Here is a 23,159-nt window from a genome sequence, read left to right on the forward strand (position 1 = left end):
GATCCATGGGAAAACATACCAACCGCTAAGATCAGGCAGCTATTGTATGGCAAATCCGGTGGTTAAGGGAGGAGCACAGAAAAGGCACTTGAGTACTTGGAGCTAAAATTTCCCAGCAAGACCGAGGAACCGAAAATGCCGAAGGCAAAAACTGAGGAAAGACATAATTTTGTATTTTAAAACAAATCTAAAAGACACGATGACTTCATAAAGGCAGTCACCCTTAACCCAATTCACCTAACATGTTAAATTTACTAAGTGCAAATACTCTTAATGGATTATGTCTCATCCATAAGGTGCTGAATGCATGATTGCTTGTGGTATTTATGTTTGCATTCTTTCAACACACCAACATTACAAGCTTTATGATAAACTACCATATAATTATTATCTCCCTGATATTTACTGATATCTCTTGTTCTCTTTATGTGTAGTCCGCAAGTAAGAACAAAAAGAAGATTGCCTTTAATGATTCTGCTTGTGCAGAAGAGAACATGTACTTATATAGGGCTTTCAGAAGTTAAATCAAGTTAAATCAATTCACTTTCTGTAGAAACAGCACTGTAGCATACTTCCTTTTCCTGGGAAGAGTTATACTTCTGCTTTGAAGTACGAGAAAAGATCATTTCTATCTAACTGATAGATGGATACTCACTACATACCTAAAGCAAAAAATAAGTATAGTGTAAATATACAGATTTCTCTCTTGTGTGTCTGCATATGCATACACACTTCAGTGTGAATGCAAAACTAATTTTAGCAGTTCTCAATGGGAGCTTCCCACTACAGAGGACAAATCCAGTTAGAATTTTAGACAGACAGTATTAATTCTCCTTTAAAGACAGTAAGTACTCAGCCTGGATTAAAAAGAATTCTGTTTTATTTGAACAAAGGCAAACAATTTTTATTATTAAACATGTATCTTTTACCTGCAGTAGAAGAATCTCAAAATAATTTTTTAATCTGATAACAAGTATCACCACAACTAGTCAATGTTCAAAACTAAAATGGATATTCAGTTACTCACAGGTTAACAATATTTAAATTTTTTAAAGACATAAAACGGTTATTAAAAAAAAAAAAAATCACTCTGCATTATGATTATGAGACTGTTTTCAGAGGAAAACTCAACTACCACAAGTTTTCCAGAAAAATCACAACTAGCCCTGAAGAAGAACAGTTACATTAGAAATCCAGAAATTCTGCCAAATAATTCTGTCAGTTTTATGTACAAGTTAAAAAAAATAGTTCTAATTCCAGCATTACTGCTGCCAAGAAGAGGTAATATGAAGACAAGTAACTCTTGTTTATGTTCTTTGTTGCTATTTTTCTTTGGTTTAAGAGGTACATGAAACACATTTTATGAAACATCTCACTTGCAACTTCATATTGACATCTGTGTGTACTGCAGTGTGCCCTTAATAATGCTTCAATATGTTGGATATCCCATGCAGCACGGGTACCTGTATTTCCTACCTAGTACACAGAGAAGGAAATCAGATGTTCTTCCAGAGAAAGTTTCATATTTATTCGAAAGGCATACATCTCAACTGACTTTATTATGTTTTTAAATGTTTAATTTCATGGAACTTATAAATTAAGGGACCTCTTACTGTTTCAACAATATTACAATCAATACTCATTGGTGCATACTGTAGTTTAAAAGGCTGATACAAAACCCCTATACCATTTAAACCCCTGAGTAAAGGTTTTAAATGGTGTTCCATGGAATCTCATCCACTGTGAAGGAAAACAATGAGGCATCCTGGACTACAAGTGTCTTGAAAAACACTTTAAAGCTTTGAAAAGTTTTTCCTCTTCAGAATGCACAAATGCAAAATAACCTATCCCATATCCAAAACAATCCAAAGTGTAACAATAATGGCTGGATTTAAAATTTAAGAAACACTGTCATTAAATACACATTATGAAAACAACTGGCAAATCTGAAAAGGTAATTATTATAGACATTTCACATATATATATTAATGTAGCGATACTGTTATATTGTTATATTGAAGTTGCTTTTAAGTTTTAAGGTAACAAGAACTCTATGTATGCAACTTTCTGACACCAAACTTTAAGACTGTCCAGAAAAAGCCTGGACTCTGAAATGTTTTAATTTCTAGTGTCTTTCCTCAAAGGACATGTACATTTAGTGTAGCCAAGAATGAAAAATGTACTGTATTAAGATGAAATAAAGTACAAATAATTTTCAGTCTCAATATTAACTGAGGTCTGTGGTTAAAGTCTAAGGAAAATTTTGTTAGCTATCATGTTATAGAAGAATCTGCACACAGTCATAACTGAATTGTAACATCTAACCAGGCACTTTTTAAAACAACTTGTTAGTTTAAAATCAAGGATAGAAAAAGGGTTTGTATACCATTTAATGTTTCAAAAAGGCACAAATCACTAGTATGCCCCTCTACTTTGTCATGTACAAAGAAATTTTCACTCAGCTTAAAAAAATTCAAGAACTTGCATGATCACTAAAAATTTTAAGATGACAACATTTGCTAAAATGAAAGCTCCAGGCTTTGTTTGAATTCTCAACACAGCAAACTAACTGTCTGATTGCAAACTTGCATTTCATTGCTAAAGCAAAAGCCGTAAAAATAAACTGCAGCGCACAAGTTCAATGTGATTCTAAGAAAGATTAATGCTGATACCAGAGGTGGTTTATTTGGCTTTGTGGTGTTTTGCATGTTTGTTTTGCTGTTCTTTAGTAAAACCTTCCCCTTTTGACAGAATACTGTTAAACACAGGAAAAAAAAATTGCTACTCTCTACTATTGTCTTTCAGACACAGTAAAAAAACTCAACATACAAGAGTTTTAGAGTAAATCATCAATCTGTGAAATGTTATACACCAGTAATAAGGCATCCACTTTACAGCTGTTTGAACAAAAAAGGAAGCTTTTCCCAAAATATATATTTTGAATCTGTGTAAACAAAGTTTATATGTATTGCTTCCATTAATTTCAAAAATATACACCCACATGGACTGAAAGTGATCCCGATGCTATGAATTTTAGATTACTGTAATTTATGAAGCTGTAATCTGAAGATACAAAATCCAAATATTTTTGAACTTAAAATATTGAAACATGTCAAAACTTTTAACTATGCTTATGTAAAAAGAAAGCTAAAAATACACCCCAAATTTTATGCCATTTCACTGAATAAAGGAGAAAGTACTATGAAAATAAACATTCATCAGTTTTCCTGACAATAAATATAAAGACAGTTATTATAATATACTGCAACACAAGAATTGCTATCTTGACCTTAATGTTCAATCAGTAGTTTTTTAAATCTTTCCTCATTGTCGCCTGAATCTTCTACCTTGTCAGCTGTCCAACAACTTTTAAGAGGGTTTTATTTTCTTGCTTCAATTGTTCATTTTCGTCTTCTATATCATCTAGATCCTGCATAAGAAAAAAGAAAAATAAATACTCCTCAGGATGGAAATTCAAACACTCAGTAGGAGCAGGAATTTAGCATCTTAGTCTGAAATGAAGAAGTTGGGATAGGGAAGAATTAGTGTCACAGTAGGTACCCTTAGAACCGTTAAACCAGTCTGTTTCCAAGTGTTACTGTAATTACAAAACACTAATATTATATTCCCAAGCACCTTAAAAAGAAACATGTTCAAATCAAAGCTACAGCAGGAATTAATGCATAAAGAAACCAAAATAAAATGGGGGTGATTATTTTTCTGGCATACACAGGAAGTGTATTAATCAGCTACTGCTCCTGCTTCCCCAAATGCTTGTCTACAACTATGGCTCTCATGTATACAGATCAGTGGTTGTTACTGCAAGAAGACCTGTTTTCTGTATTAAGTATCAAAATTTTCATAAAAAGATAAGCTGCTCCACTTTTTTCTGTTTTCTGTGGGGAAAAAAAAAAAAGACTTTGTATCTTCTGTCTAAAGTGGTACTGGAAGAACATACAGCGTGCACACAGTAGTAATGGGTGTTCAAAATAGACTGCTTTCACCCCAATTGTTTGTGCCTTTTCCACTAATTACCATTTTTGTCCAGTTCCCATTTCACTTCTTCACTCTTAACAAGTTTTTTCAAGCCTTTAAAGTGAAAACCAGTGATAATGGCTGCTTAATACAAACATTACTTCAATAAAAATAATTTTACTGTGCAAAAACCACGTGCAAGAAACAGAAAGTGAACTAGAAAAGAATGAAGAAACAGAAGAGTGATGTCAAGGACAGGATTTTAAGGAGAAAAAAAGGTGGGCAAAGGAAAAAGAATTCTCATGGAGATCCTATGTGTTTTCTGATTCAAGTTTGCCAAGCTCTCCTCTTGCCTTAAGTAGTAAAGGTAAAATTTTCTCTGTCTTGGCCCCTTGTTATCCAGTGTTTGACATACAAAGCCCAGTTTCTTATTTCTTTCATTCCGAAAGCGCACAACAGAAATCATCTGTTCAATTAGTATAATGATTTTTAAAAGCTTCCTCAATTTGCCAAGATAAAATCCATACTGCAATACCTTTTCAATCCCTTTACTGTTTGCCTCACAAAAGTAAAGCTGCATCACAGAATGAATCACTTCCAGGAAAAGAATTTAATCACTCCAATATAACAGATAGAAGTGACTTAAACATCTGAACAGGGCAAGTTTTGGTGGATAGATACTATAAATACAATTTACTATACACAAATACACTTCTTTTTTTTTTGGTGCAATTTTTGTGCAAGATCAATAATCAGATTGAAGGGACAACACATTTTTAATAAAAAATATTTTTTTTAGTTTGTTATACATAAAACTTGTATTATAATGTTCAAACTTGTTGATCTAGCCATCAGATGCCTCAATTAAAACTAACTAAAAACCTCTTGTTTAAAGTTCTAGTATAATTGACTCAAAATAAAATATTAAAAGTTTGTAAAATGTTTCTGCTGAAAAAAAAAAATTAAAAAATTACATGTAAAAGTTTCTTGAATATAAGCCAGGAAAAATAACTGCTGCAGTTTAAGTATCGACTGAAACAATGGGCTGAGAGATGGAAGGGATTCTGCCACTCTGAAATTTAAAGTTTCTTATACAAAATTACAACATTAATTTATGCTTATTAGCAAAAAAAAGATGCAATAGCAGGAAAGCTTGAACTTCATGTACCAAAAGAACTGATAACTACACAATTGACACTAATTAGACCGTAAATCCTCACTGACAGACTCTTCCCAAACACAGTTTTAACTACAATGACATCTTAGTGAGGTCAGAGATGACTAAGCATAAACTAGTTGACATAAACTAGTTGAACTTTGCCTACAAAGTATTTAAATATTTTGAGATGCCTTTAATTTCAGACATTTAAGGTTTTTATGAAGCAATTTCTCCTTATAAATAACACGGTAGACATACTTTTAATGTCTATTATACTGGAATGAGAGAATGCTCATTATAGGAGAAAGCCTCCCCCATTCCTCAATATAAATGCAGCTCATACCCTTTAAATATCTCTGCAATGTACTGACTGATCTCAGTAAAATGATATTGTAACATTAAATAAATATACTCAGTTGAAATGAGAAAAATTTACCAAGAAGTTTTCATGATTCTTGGAAAAAGTTTTTCAAATGCACCAAAAAGCCTCTGCCAATCAGGGATGCATCCGTGATTACAAACTAAAACTTCTAGAAAGATCATTTCACTAAATATGGACTGAGCAGTCAGAAAGATATGGAATAAAATGGCTTTTTAAGAAGTTATCTAGGCTATCTGATGCGACAGTCTTTCCATACATGCGCATCTTAACATCCAGTAACCGTACATTTTGATGAACAGAAAAGCTGAAGAAAAGCCATGAATGTATAGGTGGTCAAATTTAGAGACCCCTATTTAGGCTGCCTACCAGCAAAAATTTTTAAGAAGACCTCTGCATAGACTCATTCACTGAATTCAGTCCTCAGGACATCCTTTTATCTGAACGGAAGGCTAAAGATTGCAACTGTTCTTCCACGAAAAGCATCCAGTTCTGGTGCTAGGCCTACACAGGGACACTCCATGAAGAAGAGACGGATGTCCAAATGCTGGCTCTCATGTTCTCAGTTATGATAATAAACCTGAAGCAAATACAACCGCCATATTAACTTCCATAACCTTCTATCTTGAGAATGATGTGGAATTTCTACAGCTTTTCTTAATTTTTTAAACATTTTCTCTTTCTAAATCCACCTGGACAGCCAATATAGAAGCAATCATAAATTCAAGAGTTAATAAACAGGAAAGCAAAACTACTTGTTTTAATGGAAGCATCACTTGAGACATGAGTTCAAGAAATAATTATGCTGGTCATAAAATCAAAAGCCAGCTATTTCATCGGTAAGAAAAGTCCATGAGACACAGATATAAATAACTTGCACTCTATTGAGCAAACAGACAGAGTAAAAGATATGAAAAATGCTGACCTGATGGGACCAAAATAATCCCTTCTCTTCTGTGTTGACAAGTATCTGCCTAGGGAGCACCAATAAGATGGCTTTATAGATCTCATGGAAAGGTAAAATTTTAGTCAATATATACCAAAGTTGGTTTTGGAATTACTTTATTCAGTCTATTTTCTTCCATACAACAAGCAGAAGTTGCCCTTGTACTTAACACAGGCAATGCACAGACAGTGCCTGACTTTACTATGGATGTTCAAACATAGTTTCTAGTTAAGACACTTAATGGATTTCATTTAGGACATCATACTTCAAATACAGCTAAAAAAATAACATTGCTTCTGGAACATCAAACCTCTCAAAAAGTTGTGGTCCAAAACCCCCAGATCTCAGTCATTTAGGTTCTTTTGATTTGTTCTTTCTGACCTTTGAGTCAAGAAGTCAGACATGACCAACAGTATTAATTAGCTTTGCCAACCATTATGTAGAAAGAATGAACACCTGCCTCAACTGTAATAAGGCCATCAGCTTAGATGGGACAGATTCTTTACAGAATGAAGGAACTGCATGAAGAGCAATGCCTCAGTTGAAATAGAAATCTCTCAAAAACAGGTAACACCTCATTTATATAACAGATTAACTTCCAACTTTCTCCATATAAAAACCAAAATAATGTGGTTCAGAACAATCTCATATATTAATTTTCTAGGTTAGTTTTCAAGCTTCTGAATGCTGTCTTCCTTTGCTACTAATGAAGAGCTGCAAAAGGTAGGTCTGACACTCTTCATGCAGTTATTGTCCCCCTTCACTGATGGATTGACCAGATCCTTATCTGCACTAGACTAGAAGAGAGGTCTCTAGTACATCAGGACTCCACACCTCAGCCAGGAAGTGCAGGATGAGGTCAATAATCCAGTCTATGAAAGAATTCCTGTTTGCCCTTAAAACTGATGCAACTTTTTTCTATCAACTTTAAAACTTAACAGCCTATCCCATTTCTAAGCACGTCCCACTCTTCTACCCCTCTTCTCCTGCCTTCACACCTTGCCTGGTAATGTTACCTCATGCCTCCTGCCCTCTGTCTTACTCTGCCTTTACTTGGGATCAACAATAAAAAGTGTAAGAATATCTGTCAAAATATAAAGGGCTTTTGCTTTTATAACCTCTATGAACACTTTTAACAACAAGAAATTGAGGTACACCAAAAACACCAGACTTAGAGAAGTTAATCACAACAAATACAGGTCACCTTAGAAAGAAAATGTAACTTACTAACATACCTCTTGAAAAGCTACACAAACACAATAAACTCCTCAATTAATTCTTTTCTGACCTTGCCCAATGGATGGGGTACCTGGAGAATACAACAGAGAATGCAGACACTTTTATCTCCTCTTTACAGAGCCATGTAAGAAACTATTTGCTTACTCTGTTTAATAAATCAATTTCTTCTTTCAGCTTTCCAATTATCTCCTCTTTGTCCTGGGCCATTTTCATTAATCTTGCATTTTCCTGTCTTTCTTTTGCAAGTTCCTATAACCAGAATACAGAATGAAGTTGGAGATGTAAATTCTTGTTTTAAGAGACAGTTTTAAGTCAATACCATCTAAAAAAAAGAAAGAACACACACACTTATCTATAATTCCTTTCTTACAGCAAGTCAAACCCACATCTTCAAATCCTTTTACCTTTCAAGGAGCTAAAGAATCACACCTAAGAACATTTTACCAACAGCAAATCTGTTTGATATCTGATTCAAGTAGTAATGTTTTTAACTTTTAATAAGTGATAATTTAAATTTAATTCAAGCATGGACATAGAATTTGACAGGAGCCCAAAACAGAAGAAGTAAATATTAAGTATCAGCTCCCAAATTCTTGTTGGTTGGATTTTCTGTTGTTGGGTTTTTTTATAATACCATTAACAAGAAATGAAGACTCACTTTTAAATCTGTGGGCCTGAATGTGAAAAAGAATGAAAATGTTCATTAGAAAAGAAGGTGCTTAAATATTTTTCTATTTTTTGTTACTGGCAATTAAAGTATTTCAGAAAGAAGCTGATTTAGAAGGGAGGATTATGATGTACTCTACTCAAATGAACGTTCCTCAAGACTTAAATCAAGAACAGCAATTTCTACAAAATACATGTTATTTTTCCCCCTTTCAAAAAAAAGACCTATTTAAATTGTGTTTACTTAGTAACTTTAAACCACACAATTCAAGAATATTTGGTAAGTTACCCACAAAAAATCCACTTCAGAGGAAGACAGAGAAGCCAATAACAGATTACACAGATGACATTACTTAGCAAAATATTGGCTCAGGTCAAAAGCTCAGCTTTAACATTATTACATTTTCCCAAAACTGTTTTCGTTAAATCAGCGTGAAACAATAAAAAATAATTTTAAATATGTATTTTAAATGTGTACAGTTCTAACAAGAAACTGGATAGCAATTAAATTTTACAGTATTTTGGTATACTAAAAAAATCCAAACCAACAAGTGGATCAGAAACCAGCTTGTAACCTTGTGAACAGCCAGTGAGCTCCTTCTTCCCCCTAGAGATTTGCTCTGTGTTGGTGCATCACGAGGTACATAAGAGAAGCACACACAGCACTGCCAGCTCTGTAAGTGTATTATCTTTACCTATATTATTTCTCACTTTTATACCAAATGAAAACTAAGCATCTGTGATTTGAAAGTTCACATTCTTCTCAGTCAGTCTGACTCTTTATACATTTCTGTAGACATAAGTAGCCATACTTCAAGCATTTTGCATAATTTCTATGTATTTTACGTACAAATTTCCCCATGGAGTTTCAAAAGTACTTTATTTCAGATGTATGCCATGGAAAGGTTAGTTGGTACTTACCCTTTCAAGTTCCTCAATCCTCTTTTCCAAAGTGTTGCTTGGTAGAGAACTGCCAGAAGAATTTGCATCTCTGCTGTATCTGCTGAAAGTTGTCCTCTCTGTTCGGGAATATCTATTTGGAGCATCGTCTTCTGGTGCATTAGCTGTACTGTGAAAGGCAGAGCAAAGCAGACACCTATTTACACATTTAACAAAATGGAAACGAGAGCAGTCACAGAACTGCTTTCCAAAGCAGTCAGTAGGTCAGTCTAATAAACTGCAGAGAACGTATTTCACAGTTCTTGTGTGGCTGAGAACTCACTAAATTCACTGCCTCAGGGATTGAAATACTTAGACGATGCAGCTTTCATCACATAGGTAATACACTGTAAACACATACTTACCCTATTTTTCAAGCTTCATGAACTACGCACATTAAAACCTGAGCTAAATAACTTTATTTCAAGAATGAAAGCGCCACTACAGAGTTTAAACCAAGCGTCTTTTTAACTAGATGAAAACATAATGGATGAAAAAACAAGTACATGTCCAGAACATAAGAAGAATTCTGACTAACTTTTCAGGAACTATGGATTTGGCACATAAGAGAATGGAAAGTAAACTGAAGTGAGAAAGTGATGTGACCCAACAAACTAATTTTATGCCATCTCCAGATATTTTATTCAGAACTTTGATAGAGAGAAGTTTGTCAGAGCTCTGTTGGTAGACAGTCCTTAAGTGAACCTATGGGGTTTTTAGGTTTAGCTTATGTGTCTATTTATTAAAAAATCACTGTCATGGAATCAACAGATAAGTACTACAAGTGCACATAAGCTAGTTTTTAAAAAAGCATGCAGGTTCTCCATTACTACCTGTATGTAGAAAACTAGTACTAATTTAAAAATATGTATAACAAGTCAAGCATCTTCAGTCAAAAAACTAGTCGTGTCCTTCCTATAGCCATTTTCTTCCTAACAGTAATGTTACTTATCTTCAACTAAGATTCTAATAAATAATTAAGAACAACAGAACAGAGTGCCCTGGGAGCAGTCAAAGAGACTTTCCCTCTTCAATTCACCAAAATTACACTTCTTAAACTTAAAATATACAAACTGCCAAAGACAAAAAAAAACCCAAAAAATGAAGGTACTCAAAACCCACCTGGAGATGGTCCTCAATAATCAGTTCTAGGTGGCCCTGCTTGAGCAGGGGACTGGACAAGATTCCTCCTAGAGGTCCCTTCCAATGCCAACCAGCCTGTGATTCTGCAAAATCACACAGCTGAAGTATGGTGTTCTAGACCACTTAGGAAAAGAATGGAAAGCACTACGAGCATCCCTACAACATTTCCTTTAAGACACAGAAGAGTGTAGGATTAATGTGTTCATTTAACAATTTCATATTTCATAACTCTAGAAAAACCCTGCTGACAACATGCAGCTTTAGATGGAATACAGTGCAAATCAAAAGCAGGAGTATCTGGCAAAGGGAGGTCTTCTCGTGAATATAAATATTCTTTTGCTCCAGTACGTGTGAAGTTTCCAAGACACACTGACACAATTGTAAGGAACTTTTTAGCTTAATGTTATTACCATATTTAGCATTGTTTATTCTTCATCCAGAAGATTTTTTAAAAAACATTTCTAGGACCGGATATGCATGTTTCAACACAGCATAAGAGAAATATTTTAACTTAACTCTATAAATTCTAGATTACTGAGCTTCCTAAAAGATATGCAGTTTCATGTTGTTAATGTCTCAAGGAGAGACCACACAAAAAGAGTCTCAATCTTTCATCATTTAAAAATGAATACTTTTTCCAGCATACTGGAGTATTCCAACTTAGCTCCAGTGAATGATATTGGCAGAAGCTCCTACACAAAGATTAGAAGAAAGAATACCTGGACAGAGTGAGTTTCATTAATAAAGAAAACACTTTAATTTTCAGGTTTTTTTTTCCCTGAAACTCACACTCAAGAGTTTCCTCACCTATTCCACTGGGCAGCAGACCCTACTGAATACCTTCCTCTTCACTGTAGGAAAGTACAAAGGACATATCATGAAGGCTTCTAGGAAATGGGATTTAAAAAAAAATATTCAAGGGGCCTTCAGTCCATAACCTAACACTAGGAATGTGACAGATAAAAAGTTTATTATTTCAGTTGTTTTAATAAATGGCTGGTACACAGCAATGGCAAAAAATGTACTATCCACGACACAACAGAAACATCTTTCACAAAGAATGGAACTTAAGTCTTCAGATGCAATGTCACTTCACGAGTGTTAAATGAGAAAGAATCATGGAATCAGAATATGCTGAGTTGGAAGGACTCACCTGGATAACTGAGTCCCAACAGTTGGCCTTGGACACCCCAAGAGCCACATGTGCCTGAGAGCACTGGCCAAACACTTCTTGAACTCAAGACAGGCTTGGTGCTGTGACCACTGCCCTGGGAAACTTATCCCAGTGCCCAGCTATTGTCTGGCTGGAAAACAACTTCTTGATATCCAACCTAAACCTCTCCTGACTCAGCTTTATGCCCTTCCCTTGAGTCCTGTCATGGATCGCAAGTGTCACGAAATCTGTACCTGACCCTCCTCTTTCCTTCACAAGGAAGTTGTAACTGCAATGAGGTCTCCCCTCAGTCTCCCTTTCTCCAGGCTGAACAGACCAAGCAACCTCAGCTTCAGTCCCTTCACTATCCTTGTTGCTCTCTTCTGGCTGTTCTCTAAGAGCTTAATGTTATATATTGTGGGACCCAAAACTGACCCCAGCACTGGAGATGAGGCCACCCCAGAGCAGAGCAGGACAATCCCCTCCCTTGTCCAGCTGGTGATGCTGGGCCTGATGCCCCCAAGGACTCTTTCCACAAAGATGAATAGAAAAACAGTAAAACTGATGTTTGTGTCTCTTTACTAAGAGGAAATATCTATGAACCACACCCAATAAAGATACTGTCTATGGAAGTACACCTGTAGCTTATGTTTATATAAAAATATACAAATATATATGTATTTTACAAGGTCTTTTTCTGGCTATACTCAAAACAAAACAAGATGGCAAAACCAGCTTGACTACTCTTACAAAGAAACAGAAATTTTAGTTTGGAATGATGTTCTTAGTTATTTTCAATTGCAGTTATTTACAATTAAATCAGTTATTCATACAGGGACAAGTTTAAAAGCATTATTACAGCAAGGTGAAATATCTCTTGCTCCTTCCAATGCTTCTTTGATTCTCACAATGTCTTTCTAAAGCAGTGTCCAAATTGCCATTTCACCCTGTCAAAACTGTATCTCAACTACAACAAGTTTGTTTTGATGCCAGAATCTTATAACTATACCTGACTTGGAAATTCCTAGTTATTTATGTTCACTGCAATCCAGTCAGTTGCTAACAGCTTCACTGTTATTTCTAAATAGGGCACCTTGGCTTTCTGTTACTTCAGACTGCTTAAACCAAATTTGTGGCTTTCAGAGTTGAGCTAAGGAGAGGCAGCCTCATCTTCTCTACAGCTGAACTTCCCTAGGCTCCTCCACTTTTCCTGCCTCTGGCCTTCAGGTGAATGGGAAACTACTCAAACTATGATGCAGCAATCAAGTAGCCAAGCAAAAGGAAGCAATTAACTTCCAGCCACAGTGGCTCCCTGAAGCAGTACCTTGCCCAGCTGCATGAGCACTGGCCCAAGGGGCAGTGAGGAACTCCAACCAGCTCAACTTAGACTATAACAACCTTTTGCAGAAATAAACATGTTTATGCCTTCTCATAACATCAGCAGTGTCTCAAGAAGGGCTACAAAAGTAAAGAAAAATCTCTTAAGTGACCCCTGTCTAAAATAAAGTGCTCAGATCTGCAAAGCAGTGGTCCTAAGGTAACAAGCTAGATGAGACAATGCTTCCAAATCCATCCCTCACTGTGAAACTCCTAAACACAGGCAAGCAGGCAAGTCTGGGCATAGCATTATGAAACAGTATTTTGCGGCTGTATTTCTTTTTCATTAGTGAGATCAAAGTTAGTATGATGGAAAGCAAACTGTTATAGTTTAAGTTTTATAATTACCTAAAAACACTAAGCAAGACCATTTCAGCAGTGTTCAAACATTTCCTACAAAGTCCCTCCAATGAGTGCTCTGAAGCACCTTCCTTTTTTATGGTTTCTACCTCCCCATTTACTTTTCAGCTCTTACATGAATGATAAACTCAAGTATGATGGATTCTTTTACAATTACTGCTAAATAGTCTCTACCTCTAGGGTTCTCTGTTGTACCATCTTAAAAGAGGGGGCAAAAATCCTTTCTGACATTTTGACAGGAAGCCATAAAACCATACCATATTGTATTCATTTACACTAGTAAACAAACTTAGACGGGGAATACACTTCTGAACCATGAAGAGATTTTAATCTAGCTCTTTTTGTAAACTGATCCAGAAGATCTGATTCAAGAACCAAGCAAAAATCTTTAAACCCCAATTGGCAAGGTTTGTTCTACAATTTTTTTAAGAAAAGAAACTAAATTGGTTCATAAACTAGTAGACAGTCTTTAAAGTAAGCTGATAGAACAAACTTTCTGCATTTATAAAAATATTCCTATGTCTGCATAAATATCTTGCTTTACCGTTACTTGCAAACAAGCCTTTTAAAAGTTCACAAAAGAAACATAATTCATGTTTACTTGTAGATTAGTTTCAAATATTTCAGTAAAGAAAATGCACGTTATCCTTCTCACGTTTTAGAAATCATTGGAAGATCAACTATGCTGATACCATCAGACCTAAATCATAAAACCATTCTTACTAATGGCAATATGTTTGGTATTTAAAATAACTATTCACAAAGCAGTGCAAAAATGGCAGACCCATCTTCATAACAGTAGCTTGAAATGGCCAAGATGAGCCATATTACATTAAAAAACCTGAGAGGAAAAAGTAAGAAATGGGAAGTTGATATGGGCTATTACAACTTAAGTATACCTGCACATTTAAAACACATGAAGCTCACAGTTAGGACACATGACTGACCCCAGCTCCCAAATACTCTCCTGCAGGTCCCATGGCCTTCATGTCAGCATGACCTTATAGATTCTGGTCGTGCTTTTAACAGATGGCACAGTACCACTCCAGACCACAACAAAACCACCACTTTCTCTTGAAAATATTTTATGCACTTAATCATGCAACCACAAAGGAACCCTTCCACAAACTTTTGAAGATTTCTGAAGTAAATTCAGAAGACAGACTATATTTATAGACTAAGATCCTCATCACAAACCTTTATTTATTTTACAGCACAAAGAGACAGGCTCAGTTTGTCCAAGTCACTAAGCACACAGCAACACACAGCAGCCATGAGAGTTCATTTGTAAACATGTTTTCCAGTCAATGGACACTCAGTGAAACGGGTTTCCCAGCAATGTGATACAAATGTTTAGTCACGGATTGCTGCATCCATATAAGGGAAAGTAGCCAGTGTAACTCACAGTGTAAAATCTGTGCAATTCCTTGAGTCCTGGAACACACTGAGAGAACAATGATTCTGTAAGAACACACATAACTGATCTTCTCTGCTTTTAAATCTCTTCTCTTGTTAGGTAAAGGAGGATTGGTATCTCAGTGTAGAGGCAGAATTACAGAACTGTTGAAGTTGTAAAATAATCTCTAAGATCATAACATAAAATATGAAAACAAATAAATGGAAAGGGAAAGGAAGGGTACTGGAATTCCAGAATAGTATCAGTAACCCAGGATTAGAAGTCAGAAAGGACAGATAATGGAGACAAAACAGGAAGTAAACAAAAAAAAAAATACGCACAAGAAATCAGACCAATAATAAAGAGAAGACTAGAGCCTCAATGATTAAATGTAAGGATATAAGAGAAATGGGGAAGAGAAAGGAAAGGGTACCTAACTGGGGTAGGAAATGGAAACCAGTGAAGTGAAGAAAAATGCTGAGATGAACAAGATGTCATGTTTGATAAGCAATAACGGGGGAAGCGCAAGAAGGCAAAGGAGAAGAAGCAGAAGTAGTAAAGATGGAAGAAAGCAACCTGAATATTTCCAGCAAATAACTCAATCTTTCAATGGGAAAGAGAATCTATTACAGAATCCAACATTTCAGAAAATGTATTTTCCATTTTGCTATCATATGTCTATAAAGTCTACCAACCACCTCTCTCCCACAAACTACTGGCCGCTTACTGTTGCAAGTAAGTTTCAAATAGGGTCTCAAAGTGTTTGTCCCTATGTGAGAACATGCTTCGCTTTCAGTTTGCTTTGAAAACCTAAGGGAGTACACCCAAAACTGTTAAAAGAACAATGAGCTGAATATATTTGAGCCTTGAAGTAGCTTATGATCTCAATTCAGCCTTTAGGCATTATCATTCCAATTCTAGGTGCAATCACACAATGGTATTTTCCATTTCACAGATTCACAGAATATTCTGAGTTGGAAGGGATACACAGAGGAGTCCACACTGAAGGATCATGGAGTCCAGCTGAATGGCCCATGCAGGGACTGAATCCACAGCCTTGGTGTTATGAGATGCTCTAACCAACTGACTTTCCAAGGGACTCCTACTGTATTTTGGGACTTCAGTGAGATCTGAGTGATCTGAATAAGAATTACTGTAGATGAGACTGCTTTCTGCAAGACCTTCACCTACTGCAGATGTTGGAAGAAGCAAACAAGCCCAGAACAATTCTAGTTCTGACTCCTTTAGCATTCAAGTCAGAAAGCAAACCCACCGTGAGTCATACCTAAAGTACCCTCACAGGAAAAATTAGTTCAGAGAGGTAGAAATTTTCAAATACAGCAGAAAATTAATGGATACTATTAATTCCAATCACAGTAGGCACTGTATACCTGAAGGAGCATAAAACTCACTGAGTATTTGTGAGCACTGGGCACTGTGCTGACAATGGTAAATAATCCTTCACTTTCAACATGAAATTTCAAGACTATGCAATGAGTAAGATAGATTGCAACATTCATAAATACTGAACGGCAGCTCACAGCAAGTCAGATTCCTCCTGAATGTGATCCTAGTCCTGACAGGGGAAGTTGAAAAAGACTCTACATCCCACATATTAGTACAACTGACTGAGGGAAGACTGCACAACCAAGTCTTTATTAGCATTTTCTAGCTTTGGTGTTTCCTACCTTCGCAATGCTAATCAGAAGAATTATATTATTTTCAAATAAGTTACAAACGTGCAAATGTGCAAATGTCTATTTATTACCACCCCACGCACAACCAAATTTTTGCAAATGAGTGAGTATATATGGCATGCAAGCAGAGATAAGGTTTATGAAAAGCCACAAAAGCATGACACACACCACTAAGTATTTGGCAGATACAAACAGCAATAAAGTTCTGCACCAGGACTGAAGAGGAAGTAAAGACTGAACTAAAATGTGCTTGATTAATAAGAAATGAATCATGAAATTACATAGTTATTAAGCTTGTGACAATAAAGCTACCTACCCATTCTGCAATGACAAAGTGATCTGAATAAAACCCTACAGCAATAAAAAGCATCACTCAGCTGGGTTTGCGAGAACCTGGGAATATAAATATAAAAGACACCATGCTAGGAAAGCTAAAGCATAACAAGATAGGTTATTATTTTTTACAGTGTGAAAGGTGAGACTCTGGAACAGGTTGCCCAGAGAAGCTGTGGGTGTTCCCTCCCTCTAAGTGTTCAAGGCCAGGCTGGATGGGGCTCTAAACAATCTAGTTCATTGGAAAGCGTCCCTGCCCATGGCAGGGGGACTGGACTAGGTGATCTTCAAAGTCTCTTCCAACCCAAACATTTTATGATTCTACATGTAAACAATTCTGAGGGCTAGAAAATATAGCAGTGAAGACTAGATAACTGCAGATGTGTCACCCTGTTTTTTTCTGAGTTTTTTAAAGCCTTCTACTTGTTCATAAGATGGAGTCAGTTTCTTTAGTTTCTGCACAATATTAGGAGCAGTTTTCGCTTTTCTCATGCATGGGAACATAAACAAACATTTTGTTTTTCATTCCCTGTCCTTTGTTTACATATTTCTAGCCTGAAAATAATTGTAACTGACAGCTGGTCTGGCCACTGGGGTGAAAGGTAGTAACCCCAGAAGCCAATCCACAACCAGACCCACAAATGAATAAAAATGTAAGAAATAAACAGGCTGGGGCTCTCAGCCCTGCTCTTTCTGAGGAGCAACTCTGCCCTGCAAATCTCTTGTCTCTGTGTGATTGTTTTGCATGCCGCAATCACACAGATGGTCTTTGCACTTTCTTCTACAGCCACATATACACACAGATGAATTAACCATCTACGTATTTTACCCAAGTAAAGGATGTCTACAAGAGAATGCATTCATGTACCAAATAAAAAACATTCTTACACATTTGTCTTGCTTCACTTGACATATTTTAGATCCCATGTTACCATAACATTTCCTAATAGTTGTGATAGTTGTGTCAGTATTAATTCCACATGGACAAAAATTTCACACACTAGTCAGGTGCATCAAGAACTTCCAAAGTATTTCTGTGATTAAAAAGCAGGAGTAATGACCAGGGTAATACTTGACTCAAAGACAAACAAATAACAAACACAGGACAGACTATATATGAGAAACACCTGCTACAACTGAGACAATAGTGTGACAAAACCCTCTTTCACTGTGGAGAGCAACAAAATTATCTTCCTTTATTAAACTTAGGAATACGGTGGTTCATAAATTAAACTCTGAAAATACTGGCTGCTAGGCAATGTGTACTCGAGTTTGACATTTGACTGGGAAACTATCCTGCCCTAGTAAGACTCAGTAAAACACTAGCTGAATTCATTTTAAAATAGTAGCATAACAGAGGGTTTTGGATAAACTTGCTGCATCTTTCAGGCTCTTTGCCTAATATCAGACTATGTATCTACAGTAGCAGTATGATGGCTTCTACTACAAAGAGAATTTAATCAGCATTATTTCTGGCAGAAATGTAAAAAAGTTGTTATGTACAAAGATCTCATACCTTTTATACCTGCTTGAAACCATCCTGGAGGAATCCTAAAAGAAACAAAAAGTAAAAACTTAATTAATATTTTTTTTGTATCTATACTGCCAAAATACCTTATCACTCCACAGAAAACTAAGTCTGCAGTGAGATCAGTCCCATGCCACTGTACAACTCAGTTTTGCATTTTTTTTGTTGTCAGGTATAGACAATACCAGGACTACTGTCACCATGTTACTGCTTCTGAGCACCACCTCAGAAGCCTTAAGTGGCTGCCTCTAATTACATCACAAAACTGGATGCACTTATTCCATTCCCTGCATGCACAGCATGTGAAACAGCTCACACCCTGCCACCAGTACACCTCCTCTACCACTAACTAGTATGGAAACATATGTGCACTTTGGTAGTTGTTCATCAATTTGTTCAAGAGCAGCAGCACAAAACTGTTTCAATTCCCCAGCACCACTGCTGTCCTTCTGGATAGGAACAAAAACTGAAGCTGTCAAGTACAAAAATTAAGACATGTTTCAACTGGTAAACAATGGCTCAGATTTGACAGAGTAAGTCCACAAATATTTTTTAGGATGTTGTAAGAACATGAACCAATTATTTTCTTAGTCATAGGCAAAATGCCCCCCAGCAAATAACAGGTAAAAAGTCAGGAAAGAATATTTAAGGAGTTAATGGGCAACTGCCTTTATGACAAAAAAAAAAAAAAAAAAAAAAAAGCAAAGTATGAAATTCTGTCTATTTACAACACTGCAGACAAAGAAGTAAATGAGCTCTCAAAACAAGATAAAAGAGGAATTCCATCCACTCTGAAAATTCTACAAAACATTACACTGCCTTCACTAATCAGCACACTAGTGACTTTGTAAGTAAGCTAAAATTAGGACACAAAGAATATTATTTTACTATAGAAAAGAAAAATTGAAAAAAAATATTTGTATTACAGAAAAAAACTTGATCTGAAAGTACATTTTATTCTATGGAGCATTTTCAATTTCTGACATATGTGTTACACTTTATCCCTAAGATAAGCAGAAAAACAAAATTCAACAAATTCATGGGAACTATTTAAAGAAACCCACACACTTGGCAAAATTGCTGGTTTAACACTGATAGCTATTTTTATCATAGATGACAGCATCTGAAAATTAGTGATTCACAGATGTAAAACAGAAACCTAATTTTGCCTCTAAAAGGGCAGAGGAACATAATTTTAAATGGTACCAATGCCATTTTTAAAGTTTACTTAAGGGTAGGTTATCTTTGAAAGGTCATGGAAGCAGGGAGAAGTTTCTGAGGACTAAAATGAAGTAAATGTCATTCCTTTCTTCAAGAAGGATCATGCAGGGGAACTGCAGGACAGTCCTTAGCTCAGTCCCTGAGTAGGAAATGGGACAAATCCTCAAGGACAAGAAGGTGAAATCAGCATGGATACATGAAGGGGAAACCATGGCTGACTTCACAGCCTTCTATGATGAGAGAACCTGCTGAATGAAGGCAAACCAGATGATATTTATCTGGATGTTAACAAAGCTTTCAACACCTTCCCACACAACATATGTATATAGAAATAGAGGCCAGATAAGTAGACCATGAGATGCAGTGACTACTGGGTCCAAAGGGTTATGAAAAGCAGCACTAAGTCCAGCTGGACACCAGCCATTTTGCAGAGACTGATAGAGGGGCCAGTACTGTTTAATGACTTCATTAATGACCTGAATTATAAAACAAAGTACAGCCTCAGCAAGTTTACACTACCAACAACTGGGATGAGAGGTTAACAATACATCAGGTGGCTGTGTTGCCATCTACAGGCTGGAAAACTGGCTTACAGAGACCCCCTGAAGCTCAAAAAAAGGAAAATGCAAAGTCCTGCACCTGAGTCTGGGGACGAATAACCCCAAGCATGAGTACATACTGTGGGAAAGCTGCTGTGCAGAAAAGAACCCGGGTGTCCTGGTGGACACCAAGTCGAACATAAGCTATCACTCTGCCCTTGCAGCAAAGGAGGCCCATGGCACCCTCAGGATGCACTGCTAGCAGGTTGAAAGACAGCAACCTGAGGAGAGCTACAAAGATGTAAAGGGACTAGAGGAGAAGTCACACAAGGAGTTGCTGAGGTTACTTGGCTTGTTCAGCCTGGACAAGACTGAGGAGAGACCTCATTGCAGTTACAACTTCCTCATGAAGGGACGAGGACAGTCAGGCACTGATCTCTGCCATGACCAGTGACAGGGCTCGAGGGAATGGCCTGAAGTTGTGTCAGCGGAGGCTTAATTTGGATATCAGGAAAAAGTTCTTCAAACCTCAGGGTGGTTGGGCACTTTGAACAGGCTCTGAAGGGAAGTAGTCCCAGCCCCAAACCTGATTAAGACTTCAAAAAGCATTTGGACAATACTCTCAGGCACATGGTGTAACTCTTGAGGTGTCCTGCTCAGGAACAGGAGTTTGTACTCGTGTGTCCCTTCCAACTAAGCGTATTCTCTAATTCCCCTCTGCTCAGCCTGATGAGACCACAGTTGACATGCTGGGTCCACTTCTGGACTTCTCAGTATGGGAGCAATATACTGGAGATCTCAACTCCAGCAAAGCTGGACATATGATTAGAGGTCTGGAGCATCTGACACATGATGAGAAGCTGAAAGTGTTGGAAATGTTCAGCCAGGAGAATAGGATGCTCAGGAGGTATCTTGCCAATGTGTACAAATTCCTGATGGGGTAAAGATGATGGAGACATATCTGACCATGGTGATAATAAAAACCCAAACTGGTTTACAGGTCTGAGCAATTTGCTATAGGTCTTTGCTTTGTCTGCAAGACTTGCAGGGGAGACTTCGCAAGATCCCTTCAAGCCTTAATGATTTTTAGCTTTAAGACAGTCAGCAGTGACTGATTTGACTCTGAGGTACCTGAAGAGATTCAAAATGTTTCATCTAATACATTAAGATACATGTTCCCTGTACATGAGAGCTGAAACACCACATCAGTAACATCAGACATAGCTCCTGGTGATGATGGTCTCAGAAACATCCCAGTTGCCCCATTGGCAATGGGCAAGTGATTCAATTGCCTTTCTAAGCCTGGATGGAGAGTTACATTTGGTCTAGATGTTGCCTAACTGCCTGTAGATACAATGAAGTAGGAACGCTGGACTCTAATCTTCCTCAGTTCTTATTTTTTTAACAGCTTCTTTTTTTCAGGAAAGTGATTCCTGGTGATCATAAGCCTCTGTATGCAGTGAAAGGCAGAATTAATGAGAAAGGGAGGAATTGCATGTGAGACTGCAGTCTAGTTAAGCACACATACCTTCGTACAAATAAATTTTAAGAGTATCAGATGTTTTGTACTCTAGACCCTAGAAGGATGCAATGAGTGTATATCTTCATATTTGCTACAACATTTGCATATACTAAATGCAAATATAAGCCGTAAAGCAATTAAATAGATTTGTACATTTAATTCAACAGGACACTTTTAAAAGTTCTTCAGAAAAAGCCAGTTCTTCAGAAAAAGCTGGCAAAGCACACAAATGCTCAAAGTGCATAGCAAATACTCTCATTTGCTACAAATGACAGCTGTTAAAACAAACAAACAAAAAACCTTGAGTCAATAAACAAGTCCTTAGTAACAGATGTTTCTACAGTAAGTGTTAGTGGTTTTTATTTCTGTAGTTAAAACTATGAACAAAAAGTTTAAAAAGCACATCTGATGCACAAAAAATATTCCTCTGAACACCAAATTAATATTGCAGATTTGGTAAATTATTACTTTGAGATCTCTTAACGTTAATGCAAACCAATCATTCTTTACAGAGACGATGAAAGCCCTAGGAAAAATTATTTACCTCTGTTCTCATCTTATGGAATTTATTTTGCATGTGTCCAAAAGTCTCTGGCAACATGAATATAAGTAGCGACACTATAAATAGCATTATGTGCCTATAAATCAAAAATTAATCTAAGATTTCAAACTATTCAGAAGATCTTAAAATGAGGCAAGCACCTAAAATTTAAATCTCCCCTTTGGAGAACTGAAGGTTGGCAGAAAATGAAGAAGGGAAGGAGAGAAGGAGGGACATGCCTGTTCTGACAAAGAGTTAACCGAAAAGCAGATGATTATTCTTGTACATAAATACATATTTACAAATCTGGCTTATATTCCTTAATATTTTTTAACTTTGAGTTTTAACCCACATTTAAAATACCTAATCATTACTATAAAAGTGAATGATTTGTCATGAGCAACAAAGTTTATCTGAACATCTCCCTCTAAAAGAGGAATTCTTTTTATAGTTTGTGGAAATCCTGAATGGAAAAACAGTAAGTAAAGTCGTAATCCATAACAATGTTAATGGTTTCTTTCATACTGGTGAAAAATTACTGCTGTCAAAGACATCTGCCAACATCAGTTCTTTGCCCAAGGCCGAAATCAAACACACATCTCAATGCAGTATTCCAAACACAGCTTTAAAATTACTTTTATTTTTTGCACATGATCTTGGGCAGCTTGCATTACCTTTTAATAGTATATACTTCACTAATAAACCAAATTATTAGTGAACACTGCTAACTGCTACAGTGACATATAACAGCATCGCTCCAGAAAACTGGTCATGTTCCCTTTTTGTTTTGTTTATGGAAGTGATTGTGTGGATGGTATTAATGCAGGACAGGGTGTGATCTCTGTGAAAAAGAAAGAAGGAAAAAGAAAACATTTCTCTCATTCCACGTGAGTTCCTTCCTCTGATTCACTACGCAGACTAACACACAGACATGCACCTGCTGCACAAGAGAATCTTTAAGGACAGAAAAGGGAGCTGAGACCATTTCAATTAATGAAACCATTTACTGCCAATTAAATCTGTCAAACTAGGATGCAAGGAACTTG

At 36.5% G+C, this 23,159-nt stretch overlaps 1 protein-coding gene across 1 annotated transcript in view; it reads right to left on the reverse strand.

Moving 5' to 3' along the window:
• Positions 1-863: 863 nt before the first annotated feature.
• PAWR (pro-apoptotic WT1 regulator) overlaps positions 864-23,159 on the reverse strand; it is a 75,065-nt gene continuing 52,769 nt past the window's right edge. The window contains 4 exon segments of the mRNA XM_040062734.2: positions 864-3,430; positions 7,843-7,947; positions 9,286-9,433; positions 18,279-18,313. Of these exon segments, the coding sequence (XP_039918668.1) occupies positions 3,344-3,430; positions 7,843-7,947; positions 9,286-9,433; positions 18,279-18,313 (375 nt within the window). The 3' untranslated portion in view covers positions 864-3,343.

This window comes from Hirundo rustica, chromosome 4, assembly GCF_015227805.2.
Source record: "Hirundo rustica isolate bHirRus1 chromosome 4, bHirRus1.pri.v3, whole genome shotgun sequence".
Lineage (NCBI taxonomy): Eukaryota > Metazoa > Chordata > Aves > Passeriformes > Hirundinidae > Hirundo > Hirundo rustica.